Below are 13,126 nucleotides of genomic sequence, written 5' to 3'. Positions count from 1 at the left end.
TTTTAATGCTGCCTGAAACAGCAGTACCTGTGCTTCATCTTTGCTTTCCATTCAGAACACAAGGGTTGGGGGGAGGGAGGTTTGCAGTTGATGAGCAACTGAAATGTGAAGTCATGATTTCTTCGTAAGCCAGGAATTGGAGAACCCACATGACAGATCTGGCTCTTCAGAGCATTGAAGGGCTTTTGTGCATATCCTTAGGATTAACATAATTATGAAGTTAAAAGGCCTTCCTTTTGAAGAGATTATTGAGAAAATCTCTTCAACGTTGACTTGAGTTTTTTTTTTTCTACTTGCAGATTAAGGTCCTTTCTGTAGGAAGGTATAATTTGTCTCATAATTAATACTTTATCAAAAAAATCAGTGAGATGTTTAGTCAGGCTGTTGTCAAAACTTTAACAGGAGGTGTTACAGAAGGTTCTGGTATGTTGTTACATCTTAAAAGTTATTTACAAGTATTACAATTCACATAGGCATCTATTAAGTGCTGTTGTTCACAGTGAGATGTACAGAAGGTTAGAGGTTGTGATTTGTTTGAAGTAACACATTGAGATTTTTCACTCCAAACTCTTAACTATAGGCTGGAGCCATAATTTGTCTTACATTAGATAATTAAATAGAAAAAGTTGATCAGTTTCTAAGACACTACTCTTCCTGTCTGGAGAAAAAGACCTGCAAGCATAATGTTGATCTAACACTATGTTTTTCCATTTTCCATTTTTCCAATTCTCTAAAAAATTTGTGAGGACAGGAATGGAAAGTGAGTGCCCCCATTTTTTAGAGCAAAAATTAATCAGAAAGGTGACAATCTGTGCCACGTTAAGAAGAATCTATTCCTCCTGTTGAATTCCCTGCCTGCATCAAATCGACTTCCCTCTTGAACAGCAGAGAAATAAACCCCTGTCTATTCAGTGGCCCCAAATTTTACTGTTCAACAAGCAAGACAGTTGAGCTACCAATGCATCAAAGGCAGTGACATGCTTAGGTGGATTTAACTTTTTATTCTTCTTGTAATTAGAAACAGTATTTTACACGGTCTCTTGGCTATGATTTAGGAATTACCGTGTGGCAATTTCACTGAACAACTTTACTAAATAATTCTGCATGAGCATCATCCCGAGCTCCCTCACGGAGGAATCACAGAATCACAGAATGCTCACATGGTACGGCTGATGTGTTTTCCAAACCAATTAAGCTGCATTTTACCCTCAAGGTACATATTGATCTTTTTTTTTTTCAATTGGGACATTTTGACTACAGTTGATGCAATGGAAACTTTGATAAAATAACAAAATTGACAGCTTAATTCTAGGGGAACTCTTTGTTTAGAACAGATGACATAGCTATTAAATATCTATGTGTGTGTGCACACGCACATACGTTAAAATCGCTATTTTAAAGGATTTTATTTTTCCTAATTTGAAGCCATGTGGTCAAATTTATTATTGGTATAGTATGTTTGAATTCAGCTGAAATATCTCTGCTCAATTTGTGTAAGTGTATATGCACATATTCCAATTCTTATGCATTTGTTTAACTTCAGAACATCACTTAGAGTAAATTTAGTCTGCTTTAGTGATTTTGTTGTCTGAGAGCTTTAGAGATTGTACAGTATTAGAATATTCCTCTTTCAAATAGGCAGTTTGCAAGATCATTTACTTGTGATTTATTTATTGTCATTACTCAGACTGATAGCACTCATGTTTTCTAAACATAGATAATCACACTTCCTGCCAGAACGAGTACACAGTTGAAGAAAGAAAATCACTCTAAGTACTATTGCAGCAGACTTCTACAAACAACATAATGTAACAATTTGCAGACTTTCCTGGCATAGCAAAACTTTGAAAAAAACCTATATAGGCTTAGAATTTGAGATGCCCATAGGAAGAGCATAATGGCATCTTTAAATCATCTTTAAATTAGTCTTTGCAACAAAGCGCTGTTTTAAACACGTAGGGAGAGTTCAATGGAAGTTCTCGGAATGAAGGTGGGACTCCTAACTCCAGCATTTGTTAGATGCTTCTTGTTGGCTATGAGTTTTTAGACATGTCACATTAGACATAAATTACTTTCTCTTGAAAGAAGTCCTAAGATATGCAGTTCATGGCATCTGTTACCTCTCTAATGGCATTGGTTCTGCACCTACATAAATGGAACACTCAAGGCACTTATAGGGGTGCAACTTCTTGAATATATATTTGAAAAAAAATATCATCTGAACTTTATAGACCAAATCTGCAAGTGGAGTCAGGCAGCCCTGTTGTCACCGTGAGGCATTCATAAAGGCTCTGATAGTTGCTGCCTTGTCCTGTAGGTACTCAGAAAACCTCCCACATCCCAGTTGAATTTAAGTATCTAAAACTACTAGTCTCATGATGTTGCTGGACTGATGGGATTTTGGGTCCTGATTAAACCCATATTTAGAAGTTAGGAAGGTAAGTCCTGATAAAATTCAACAAGGGCAAGTGTAGAGTGCTGCACCTGGGGAGGAATAACCCCATGCACCAGTACAGGTTGGGGGCTGACCTAGAGAGCAGCTCTGTGGAAAAAGACCTGGGAGTCCTGGTGGACAACAGGATGACCATGAGTCAGCAATGTGCCCTTGTGGTCAAGAAGGCCAATGGTGTCCTGGAGTGCATCATGAAAAGTGTGACCAGCAGGTCGAGAGAGGTTATCCTGCCCCTCTACTCTGCCCTGGTGAGGCCCCATCTGGAGCACTGTGTCCCGTTCTGGGCTGTCCAGTTCAAGAAGGAAAGGGAACGGCTGGAGAGGGTACAGCAGAGGGCTACAAGGATGAGTAGGGACCTAGAACATCTCTCTTACAAGGAAGGGCTGAGGGACTTGGGTCTTTATAATCTGGAGAAGAGAAGGCCGAGGGGGGATCTGATCAATGCCTATAAATACTTAAAGGGTGGATATCAAGAGGATGGGGCCAGTCATTTTTCAGTGGTGCACAGTGACAGGACAAGAGGGTATGGGCACAAACTTGAACATAAGAAAGTTCCATCTAAACATGAGGAGGAACTTCTTTACTTTGAGGGTGGCAGAGCCCTGGAACAGGCTGCCCAGAGAAGTGGTGGAGTCTCTGTCTCTGGAGACGTTCAAAACCCCCCTGGACACCTTCATGTGCCTCCTACTCTAGGTGGACCTGCTTTGGCAGAGGGTTGGACTAGATGATCTCCAGAGGTCCCTTCCAATCCCATATCATTCTGTGATTCAGATTCTGATTTTGTAAATGCACTGAACATGTCAACTGGGCACGGAGCACTGCAGTATGACCCACTGTACCTACCATCCAGTGCTCAGAGAAATGCTTTGAGAAAGGGTACTGGCTTCTTTTCCTGATACGAGCTTTCGGTCCCAGAATCTGAGCTAAAGCCCAGTCATTACTGCTACAATTTCCTGGGATTTTGAGAGGGCAAGGGTGCTCATGCAGTTATTTCAGATGTCGTCTCAACAGTTTTGCTTTCACATTCACACACTCACTGAAGAACCTGTTAACCAAAAATGATGAGTGAATGCATACTAAATTATAAAGGCTGCTGTGCTGACTAGTTGATGCTATATCCAGTTGGCTCTGAAATGGTATCTCATTTCATAGGTGTGAGAACTGGTAGGAACCATTTTGGCTTGATTTTTAATTACCTTTCAAGAGTTGTGATATAAAAACACCACCTTTTTAGCCAAGAGCTGAGAGCATCAAAACAAACAGAAGATTTTTTAATGTTGATTTAAAAAAGCCAAACAACAAAACGGAGTGGTTGACGCAGGCATATTTGGACAGAGAGGTATGAAAGATGTTGAATTGGGCCTCCACATTAGTTTACATCCTTTATTGTTGCTGCTTATTAAAAGCTTATGAATTAATATCAGTTTTGTTCTTTGATGTTCTTTAAGGTCTTTTTCATGTCTGCCTACAAAACAGCTTGATGCTTGATTCATTTTCTGAAGCTTGTAAACATCAATAGGTGAAAGAGGTATTGAAGTTACATATAGTGCTCAGTTCTGTTAGTGAATTTTAACCACGGTGAAGGAAAGGGAGCGGTGATTGTCGTCTGCTGCTGTGAGGACAGTGCTCTGACAGCGCTCTGCACGTGTGATGTGCAAGGCCTGTTCTTAGATGGGAATTTTCACAAAATGGGAATTTTCACAGTCCTGGGAATAAATTTGAGTTTCGTGGTGTGTTTGCCAGAGAACAGTAAAGGACTGAACTCGTTTACAGTTACCTGGGGTGAAAGGCCTGACAGAGCCAGCCCTACCATATAGTGAGAAACTTTATACGGGTTTAGTTCTGCAACTGCACCAGATTCCAGCATTGAACTGTCTCTTTGGACCAGCTTTGTAGGTTTTTTTTGTACTTCCTTATGATAAATCTACTTGACTAGGATTTGAGCTGTTGAGAGGTTTCTTGTATTGGCTTTACAGTATGTATTTTAAGAGCAAGTGGCATACAGCCATTTGGGGCTGGTAAGAAGGTGAAAGTAGCCCACAGATGTGAGGGATTCCTGTGTTCCAGCTTGTAGTCAACTGACTGTACTATTAATTTACTTTTTAAATCAATGGCGCTTGATCTTACGCAGCTGCAGAATGCATAGAATATAAAGAATTGAAACTGACTCTTGAGAGCCCTTGGATGAGAGACATTTGATATATAACTAGAAGGAAGGTCTTCCAGTTCTGCTAGTTGAGTGTGTGGGGGCAATTTTTTCAGACCTGGATTTTTACTTTTCTGCCTTTCAGATGCTTTGTGTTACTGTTCAGCAGTGTTCACTGTGACTACAACTTGCATTTTTAAGATGCATACTGCTTTTTTTTACCCAGCATATGGCTTCATGATGGTACATGAACAGAACTAGGCACTTTACATCAATTGTGCAGATCTCTCTCGCTGGAGCTTGTGCCGTCTTTGGTCGCAATGGTTGCTCTTGTTTTGTCTTTGGATTAAGACTGCCAGCAGATAATGACAACACAGTTGATTTCACAAGCATTTTTCTGAGCTCAGTGGCATTCAGAAATCAATTGCATCATTCTAAGTGTTGGAGAAGAGAGTTATCTGATGTACACAAGTCCATTTTTCTATTTCACCCTGTTCAAAACTTGATCCCACTTGGCCAAATGTGTTTAGTCAGAACCCCTGTTGTGTGCAATAATCCACCCCCTTATCCCAGATCCTCTCTTGTCTACAAAGTTCATCTTCCCTGATCAGTCTTGTCCAGACATTCCCAGTTCCCTGCTGAAAATCCAGCCATTCCTGCTAACCCTGCTTTTTCCTTCCTCTCTCTCCCCCATCCAGTATTCTGTTCCCACTTAGTGCCTAATTTTCTCTTCTGGCAGGTTTTTTCCCATTGCTTTCCAGTTCATATTGCCCCCTCTTTGCCTCCTTTAGAGATCCTTTCTGATGAGTCTTAATTTTAGTTTTCTCATCACCTTACCCAATTTCATTGTATTCTGCAATCTTCTTCTTGCTCCGCTCTTTGCTTTTCTCTCTCACCAGCTCTTAGTCTCATTACCAAACTCTCTCTCTTTTTGAGTTGTTGGACCTTCTACTTGTCTGTCATTTTCAGGCTTCTTTCAACATACTGGATTTTATCAATTCATGTTTTTTTCTGTGTTCCAATCCCAAATGTTGCCTCAATCTTTCCCTTTCTCCATTCACCTGTCTGGTCCAAATTCAGTGTTGCTGCACTTTGTTTGTTGTTCATTATTTCACAATCTCCTGTTTCAGTAAGATCTGTTCTCTACTTTGTATAGTACAGTCTAACTTCCCTTTCTGCAGTGCTAGACTTCTTGCCAGGTGAGTCTTAGAAACTGCTCTTGCCCCCTCCTTTTCTCCATCCACCTCCTCGCCAGAGTCCCTGTCCCAGGCTCTTCCTTCCCCTCCTCCAGTCTGGCTTTTGGACTGCCTGCATTGGCAACCACATGTTGGTGGCAAGACAAATTGGAGAAGCCAACTCAACTTTTTTCATCTAACACATGTTCATTATTGTGTGGGAAAGGAATATGCATTGTCTCGCCACATTGCTGGAGCTGTCAAGAGATGAATGATTGAGAATAGAATCCTGAGTGATTGTACTAGGCATGTTCAAAATCTGATTTTTGTTTATTAAAAGCTCGTAACTTGGATCCACTGCTCAGGGTACCTGAAGTCATTTGAATTACAAGTGGGAGTGAACCCCAAGTGGGAGTGGGGACGGAAGGATGGGAGACAGTTACAGAAATTCTGACAGCATTTTCCAGTCTTTATTCTCAGAACTGAATGAACCATGTGGATGAGGTTAAAGAATAATATTAAACAGTAATAAAAGTAATGTCTGCCAGTGGCAAAAATCCTGCATAGAGAGTATCAGATGAAGTAGTTAAAGTTTGGCAAACATATAAGTGACTGAAAGCAGTTTCTTCTTTTTTTAAATGAGAAGTTGAGAAGTTTTGGGCAACCTTATTAATAGACTGTTGCTAGCAGCTCTGCCTATAATAAACAACTTGATTAAAGTTCCAGAACTATATTCTACTAATCCATGTAAAATGGAACTTGGGCTAGAAACAGATGCACTCCAGATATGACTCATTTAGTCTGCTGGAGTGTTTTAAATTAGCTTTTAGTTGTTTGTCAGTTTGGAAAAAAAGTATGTGCTTTAAAAGAAAAAGTAGCCATGTTTTTTTTTGTAGAAGAAAATATTACTGAAGCCTGGGCTGTGATTGGTGCACTTCTAGATTTTTTTTCTGTCTGGTAATCAGAAAAATACACTTTGGCTATTATAGTCTTGGATAAGGAAAGAGGGGGACTTTATTTTTTTGAAGAAAGCAATATTTGTTTTCAATTTGTGTGCCTCAAATGCGTAATTCTGCTTACTTCATAGGACAGGATTTATGTTCTGAGTTGCTAAAGAAGAAAGGCTGGAGTATCACACTATGAGTGCACATATGTTTTTGTCTGACTGCTGTTCTACCTCTCCTTTATTTTTTAAATCAAAAAGTAACTGCCTTATTTGGCAGAGGAGAGGCAACGTAGCTCTTATGTCCCTAGAAGAACATTAGCTTCTCTTGAAGAGAAGCGTCTGTCAGAAGCCAGGATTTACACAGTACAGACATGAGCACCCCAATTACAGGACAAGGTGCAGTCAGTGTTCATACCTTATTAGACGTTATGGGAACTGACAGTCTCAAGGAACTGCAGCACTTGCCTTTGCTGCTTTGTTTGTGTGTGGTTTTTTCTCCTCTACAGCGGGAAATGGCACTGCTTAAGAGAGGGTGTTTTTGAAGCACCGTTTGCTTTTCTGTAAGCTGTGGGCAGTTCTCCTGTGGAAGCTCGGGCACGGCACAGTCGCTTTGGCCCTTGCAGAGTTTCTGCACATGTTTGTGACCTTTCCTGTGGCCACCAGTAAGACGGGGGTGCTCACCACGCGCTGCAGCCTCGCTCCTTCCCTGCCTACGGGCAGGGTGGGCAGGAACTAGATTTTGGACTAGATGATCTTTAAGGTCCCTTCCAACCTAGACGATTCTATGAAACTGCCTTCTGCATAGTCTGCTGACGAGAGCTCTTGCTGTTCGAGGGCTTTAATCAATCCAGAGAAATAGAGTAGCTAATAATGCTGGACAGAGCCAAATCACCTAAGTCTGCAACAGTTTCTCTTACAGCTTTACTTACTACGGTCAGTAGTACTTTACAACTTTAAGTACTTATAAGTACTTTTCAACTTACTTACTGTGAAGACTAAGATGGTAAGTAAAGGGAGATAGTGCTGAACTGCAGGCAGCCCTGTGAAGTCTTTGTCATCACTGTCCTTGTGACATGGTGCTTGCCAAACCTGGAGTCCATGCTTTGAAAAACATTGATCCTTTACCGCACTGCTATTGAATGAATCGCATTGCTAGGAAAAAATAATCTCAAAGAAGCAAAACCCAAAACAGTTTAACTGCTCCCTGAAGTACTAAAATCTGCCTTCACAATTTTCTCTTATGCAGAAACATTTATGGTCCCCGTGGATTGAAAATGCAGCACAGATTACTTTCCTGAAAGCTGTTAGGTAGAGCTTGCTTCTTACTAACTTCAAGTAATCCAATTTAGAGGTTTGGTTTGTTTTGGTTTTTGGGGTTTTTTTTTGAGAAGGGCAACTGTACCATTAATTTAAAACAAACAGAAAGGGGATGGAAAAAAAGAGAATCCTATTATCAATTGTGTATTCTAACTGCATTTTTTTCTTACAGGGACAAGCTGATCTTCTCAAATATGCTAAAAATGAAGCACTGGAGAATCTGAAACAAATCCATTATGCCACTCTTTCGTGTGGACTCAATAAGCCAGGCACTGAAAATGCAGAAATCTCAAAGCCCCGTCGAAGTCTGGAGGTCATACCTGAAAAAGCAGGTGATGAAAACGGAGAATGAGAGAACGCTCTTCTCGTAATTATGGAGTTTATAACTCTGTGACCAATTGTAGCTGCATAAGACATTTGCTTTGCACTTACTGTTGGAAAATATTTGGAATTTTTAAAGCACAACTGGAGAAGCTAATTACAATCTATTGAAACTGTGAATGTATGTAGCAACTCTGCTTGTGAAGGCAATGATATTGTGTAACACGGAAATTACATTATTGGCCGAAATATAGTATATATGTAAAAGATACTGTAATTCAGTAATAGCGTGCTGAAAAGTTCATTATAGTGCCATAGGGAAATGAACATTTTTTAAATGAGCTGTAACTGGAGGGAAATCAGTTGACAGAATTTGACAAGATGCCTTGATTTTCAAATGAACTAGATCCACAGGTCTTTTATTTGTTTGCACAATTTGTTAATTGTGCTAGTGAAGTGAAATAGTCTCTTGAAAATCAGGTCCAAACAACTAGAATTCACGTGTTTCACACTATGTGTAATTCAGCCGCTCAGATATTTGGGGTTGAAGTGGTATTGATTTTATTGTTGAGCCATAAATTAAAATGAGAATGTAATTAGACAGTGATCACTGACTTCAGTGCACTATAGGAGAGCCATTATGTAAAAGGAAAATGTGCAATCAATCTGATAGCCTATGTCAGACGAAGATACATACCTATTTTGCCTAAGATCTTCTGCAAATGTGTGTAGATAATGTGACCAAACTGCAAGCAAAATGTTGTAAATAGTTTTTCATTTTGTGAGGTGAAGTGCTCATATTAAAAAGTTTTATGAGATTGCTCCCAGACAAGTAAAGCTTTTAACTAAATTTTAACTTTTTTATTTTTCAAGTATTTTCTTCCTTACAGAATAGGTGATATCTCAATAAGCAGGTTTGTCAAAAAAAAAAAAAAAAAAGCTGTTTTGGTTTTGTTTTGGTTTTCTGACAACATTAGGTAAAGGTATTGTAGTTGATATGCTCATTGTAAAATGACTATACCAACCTAGAGTGTTCTCTTACTGTTTCTGATTTAACAATAAAATGGACTATATAATTGCAGAACCTAATAAATTTGAAGAAAAACAAGCAAAATCCTACAGAGATCAGAATGCAGTTTTTGTTCCACTGTGGGGAAAAAGGGGAAGATGGTGGTATCTGTTGAAAAGCATTGTTTTAATTAGAGGTCTTCAACACATGCATTCTACACTGATTTTTATATTTTTAACCAAGTCAAGATGCTGTTTCTGCGTTCAGATTGCAGTGAACATCTACATATATATAACATCCTGTAGAAGTTAATGGAGGACATTGGGATACTTGCACATAATCTGAATTATTAGGCACTTAATTTTTTCTAGTCATTATAAAATTAAAGGGGGGAGGGATGAAAACAATTTGCATAGTAAATGTCACATCTTGAGCCTGCACTTTTAAATGTCAAACTGCATGGGTTAAGAGCAGTTTCAGAAGGTGTTAGGCTCTTCCAGGGTCTAGTGACAGATTCTATGCCTCAATATTACTGTCTTGCCAGGATCTAGTTTCATTATGTACAAAATTAAACATTTACGCTGTAGTAAAGACCTGCAAGCCTTGCTTTTTAGACAGTCCTCTCTGTTGTCAGCTGGAAGTCTTCCAGTTGCACCTCAAGTTGATAGGAAGCAACGTGAAATTTAGCGTTCTGAACTATATTCTAAGCCAGTATGAAATTAGTCTTCCAGGGCCAAATCTGTCAGATCTAAATCTGATTTATCTACAGCAAAGTAACTGTGTTACATCAAAATACAGCTGAGCCATAAATATAAAAGGTCAGTTTCACTTTATCAGAAAAGCCAAAACCTAGGCTGTTGGAATTTTACTACTGATTTCTAGTCCCAAACTGTTGAAGGGTGTAGACTGTGGAGAAATGTCAGTACAGTTAGCATTGTTCTTCAAATCAGCCTAAAAGCCAGTAAAGCTCCATTTGCAGTCGTGGTGCACCACTGTTTGCGTGGCATTTACAGAATGAGGTAATTTACCTCACAAATGAAGCCTGTAGAGTCTCTTTCTCCAACCAGGTTATCGGAATTGATGGCTTGGCTATTCTTAGCATTTATATATTTCTGTTTAGCGCATTACAACCTTGGAAGAGATGAGGAAAGGATTAAAACCAGTTTGGTGGTTTTTTCTTTGTTTTAAGGCAACCAAAATTAAGTGAAAGATGAGTATCACATAAGTGAAGGCTGACAGATCTTGTATATTCAACTCTGCAATATATACCTGCAAGCAAAGTATCAGGTTCTATTGTTAACCCAGTGATGATAATTTCAAAATCAAATTTATTAGCATATTTTTTTCAGTTGTATTTTCTTAAAGTGTTCTTAGCATCTGTGATGTAGTTTATGTTTATTATTAGTCCATTTTTTACACTGCTTATTTTAGATTATATAGAAGATGAACCACCCAAGATCTGGTGAAGTATTCCAAATGAAATTAGTCACAGGTTGACTTTATACTTTTCTTTGCCTTGTTTTTTTTTTTTTTTGCCTTGTTTTTTTTTTTTTTTGCCTTGTTTTTTTTTTTTTTTGCCTTGTTTTTTTTTTTTTTTGCCTTGTTTTTTTTTTTTTTTGCCTTGTTTTTTTTTTTTTTTGCCTTGTTTTTTTTTTTTTTTGCCTTGTTTTTTTTTTTTTTTGCCTTGTTTTTTTTTTTTTTTGCCTTGTTTTTTTTTTTTTTTTCTTAAATGTGCTATAATACAGTTGAACTGTTTAAATAGTTTTGAATTATGAAAGATGGAGCCAAAACACAAGTGACTATTTATCTGCCTTTTTTGGCTACTTTTTGGCTCTGGTAACCAGTGAGTGCGTATGGGTATATATGGAGACCTAAGTCAACATATTGCTCAATTTAAAAGAAAATACTAATTGGGAAAGGAAAAGTTCACATACTGATTAACCATCTAGACACTAACAGTGAATTCTTTTTCTGAATATAAGAAAAAGGATAAACAGTGCCTGTTTGAAAAAAGAGCATCTCTCTAAGCCTCATCTGCGTTCTTCCTGCCTGAACTCTTCTCATCAGTTGTGCTTGTTGTGGCACATAGCATCCATTGGATTTTTATTTACAGAGCCCGGGACCGTGCCCTCCATCCTCCGAACACACAGGCCAACTACAGAAGACAACTCTCTTCTCCAAAAATTCCCCCAGCAGCACTTACTGAGGGGCACTGCTGAACCTGTTGGTGCCACCAAAACAGCAAAAGCGTTCCTCACAGAGCTGGGGCCAGGCTTTCTGTACTGGTGGAGCTGTGGCCCTTCCACTTCGATGGTGTCTTCTACTCAAGTCAGTGGGATCAGGATTTAAGTACAGTGTTGCAAAATTTCCCCTTTCATTTCTTTGCTTTCTCTTCACGTTCTGATGTTGCTGGAGCAAGGAGCACTAGATTGGTGACCCGCACAATTTTACGAACTTGCCCGTGCAGCCGTGGTGAAAGGTGCTGTATGAATCAAGTGGTTTTTTAGCTACTTTGTACAGCACAAGAATATTTTTATAAGACTCCATGGCTGGTTACTGTATTCACTTTTTCCTGTTTTGAAGTTGAAGCAGCAGAGAGAGAGATGATTCAGAGTTGCCAGCATGAAAATGGAAGTTAGTTCCAAGATGACTAAAAATTATAACTCTGGTCTACTAATCAAACGAACTAATCTGAAAGGACCCAATCCTTCCCTCTTGCAGTGCTTGAGTTTCCCTTCCGTTTCTGTGATTTCCTAATTTTCTACTGCATGAATGTTATTTTATCAGTAAGGCTGATTTCTTCTTGCTGGATGCATTGTTTGCTGCACAGATCAAGGTAACTCCTGAGTGTCCTGTGCATGGTATAATGATCTTTCATTAAGCCTTAGCCTACTTAGGCTTACACTTGTGTTAAATGAAGGTTCAAAATGGATATAGAGAACAGTATTTGCAAAAAGGGTGATCATATAGCCATATTCATGGCACAGTATGCACATACAATGGCCTATATTTCAATCTGAAATCATTTTATCCCCATATAGCTAACAGTTGGAGAGCTGCTGCCGGAGGATGACTAGCCCATGGGGTCTTAATGCTGTGAGCAACATTCTGAAACCATTGAAGTCACCAGCTTGCTTCTTTTGACTGTAACGGGTGTAGGACTTCACCACTTTTTTTCTTTTTTCCTTCACACCTACTCATTCTGACCAATTAAGCTTTCTAAATGGAATATTTAATGACTTGGTTTAAAAATTAATAGAGCTGCATGTATCCTATAATGACCCCCAGTCTCTTGAACTCCTGTAAACATTCAGAAGAAAAAAAAATCTCCACAGTTCTTACCACCCCCGATTCCTTCTGCTGTTGGTATTTTGAAAGCAGCCGTGGTACAGGTCGGTTTGATAATTTTCACAACTAACCCATGTGACGCCCTTTATTCATTACAGCTTGTTTGTTCTTACGAAGAAAAAGACAGTAAAACTCTTGAGGTTTTCTGGTTATTTCTGTTTCTGGACACTATTAAACTTCCCTTTCTGACTCATCACCTCTGTTCTCTGGGTGGCTGTGGAAAGACAGGGTAGCAAAAAGCAGCAAAGCAGAAAGATTAGAAACAGGGCTTGAGTACAACAGCAAGAACAAGCCCTCTTAGGCACAGGGGAGTATCCGTAGTAAGACATCTGAGTTGCAAAAGCAGTTAAGGACTTAAAGGCAGCAGTGAGGAGGAGGAAGAATTGAATGTAAATAAATTTAAAAAAGAATT

At 39.0% G+C, this 13,126-nt stretch overlaps 1 protein-coding gene across 1 annotated transcript in view; it reads left to right on the top strand.

Moving 5' to 3' along the window:
- The window catches only part of PLCL2 (phospholipase C like 2), a 99,584-nt gene extending 90,113 nt beyond the window's left edge, over positions 1–9,471 (top strand). Inside the window, exon 6 of the mRNA XM_014937878.1 lies at positions 8,209–9,471. Within this exon, the coding sequence (XP_014793364.1) occupies positions 8,209–8,388 (180 nt within the window). The 3' untranslated portion in view covers positions 8,389–9,471. The remainder of the gene's footprint in view (positions 1–8,208) is intronic.
- Positions 9,472–13,126: the final 3,655 nt, after the last annotated feature.

This window comes from Calidris pugnax, unplaced genomic scaffold (assembly GCF_001431845.1).
Source record: "Calidris pugnax isolate Ruff unplaced genomic scaffold, ASM143184v1 scaffold11, whole genome shotgun sequence".
NCBI classification, from domain to species: domain Eukaryota; kingdom Metazoa; phylum Chordata; class Aves; order Charadriiformes; family Scolopacidae; genus Calidris; species Calidris pugnax.
Note: the sequence above shows the minus strand (reverse complement) of the source record. Positions and strands in the feature narration are given on the sequence as shown.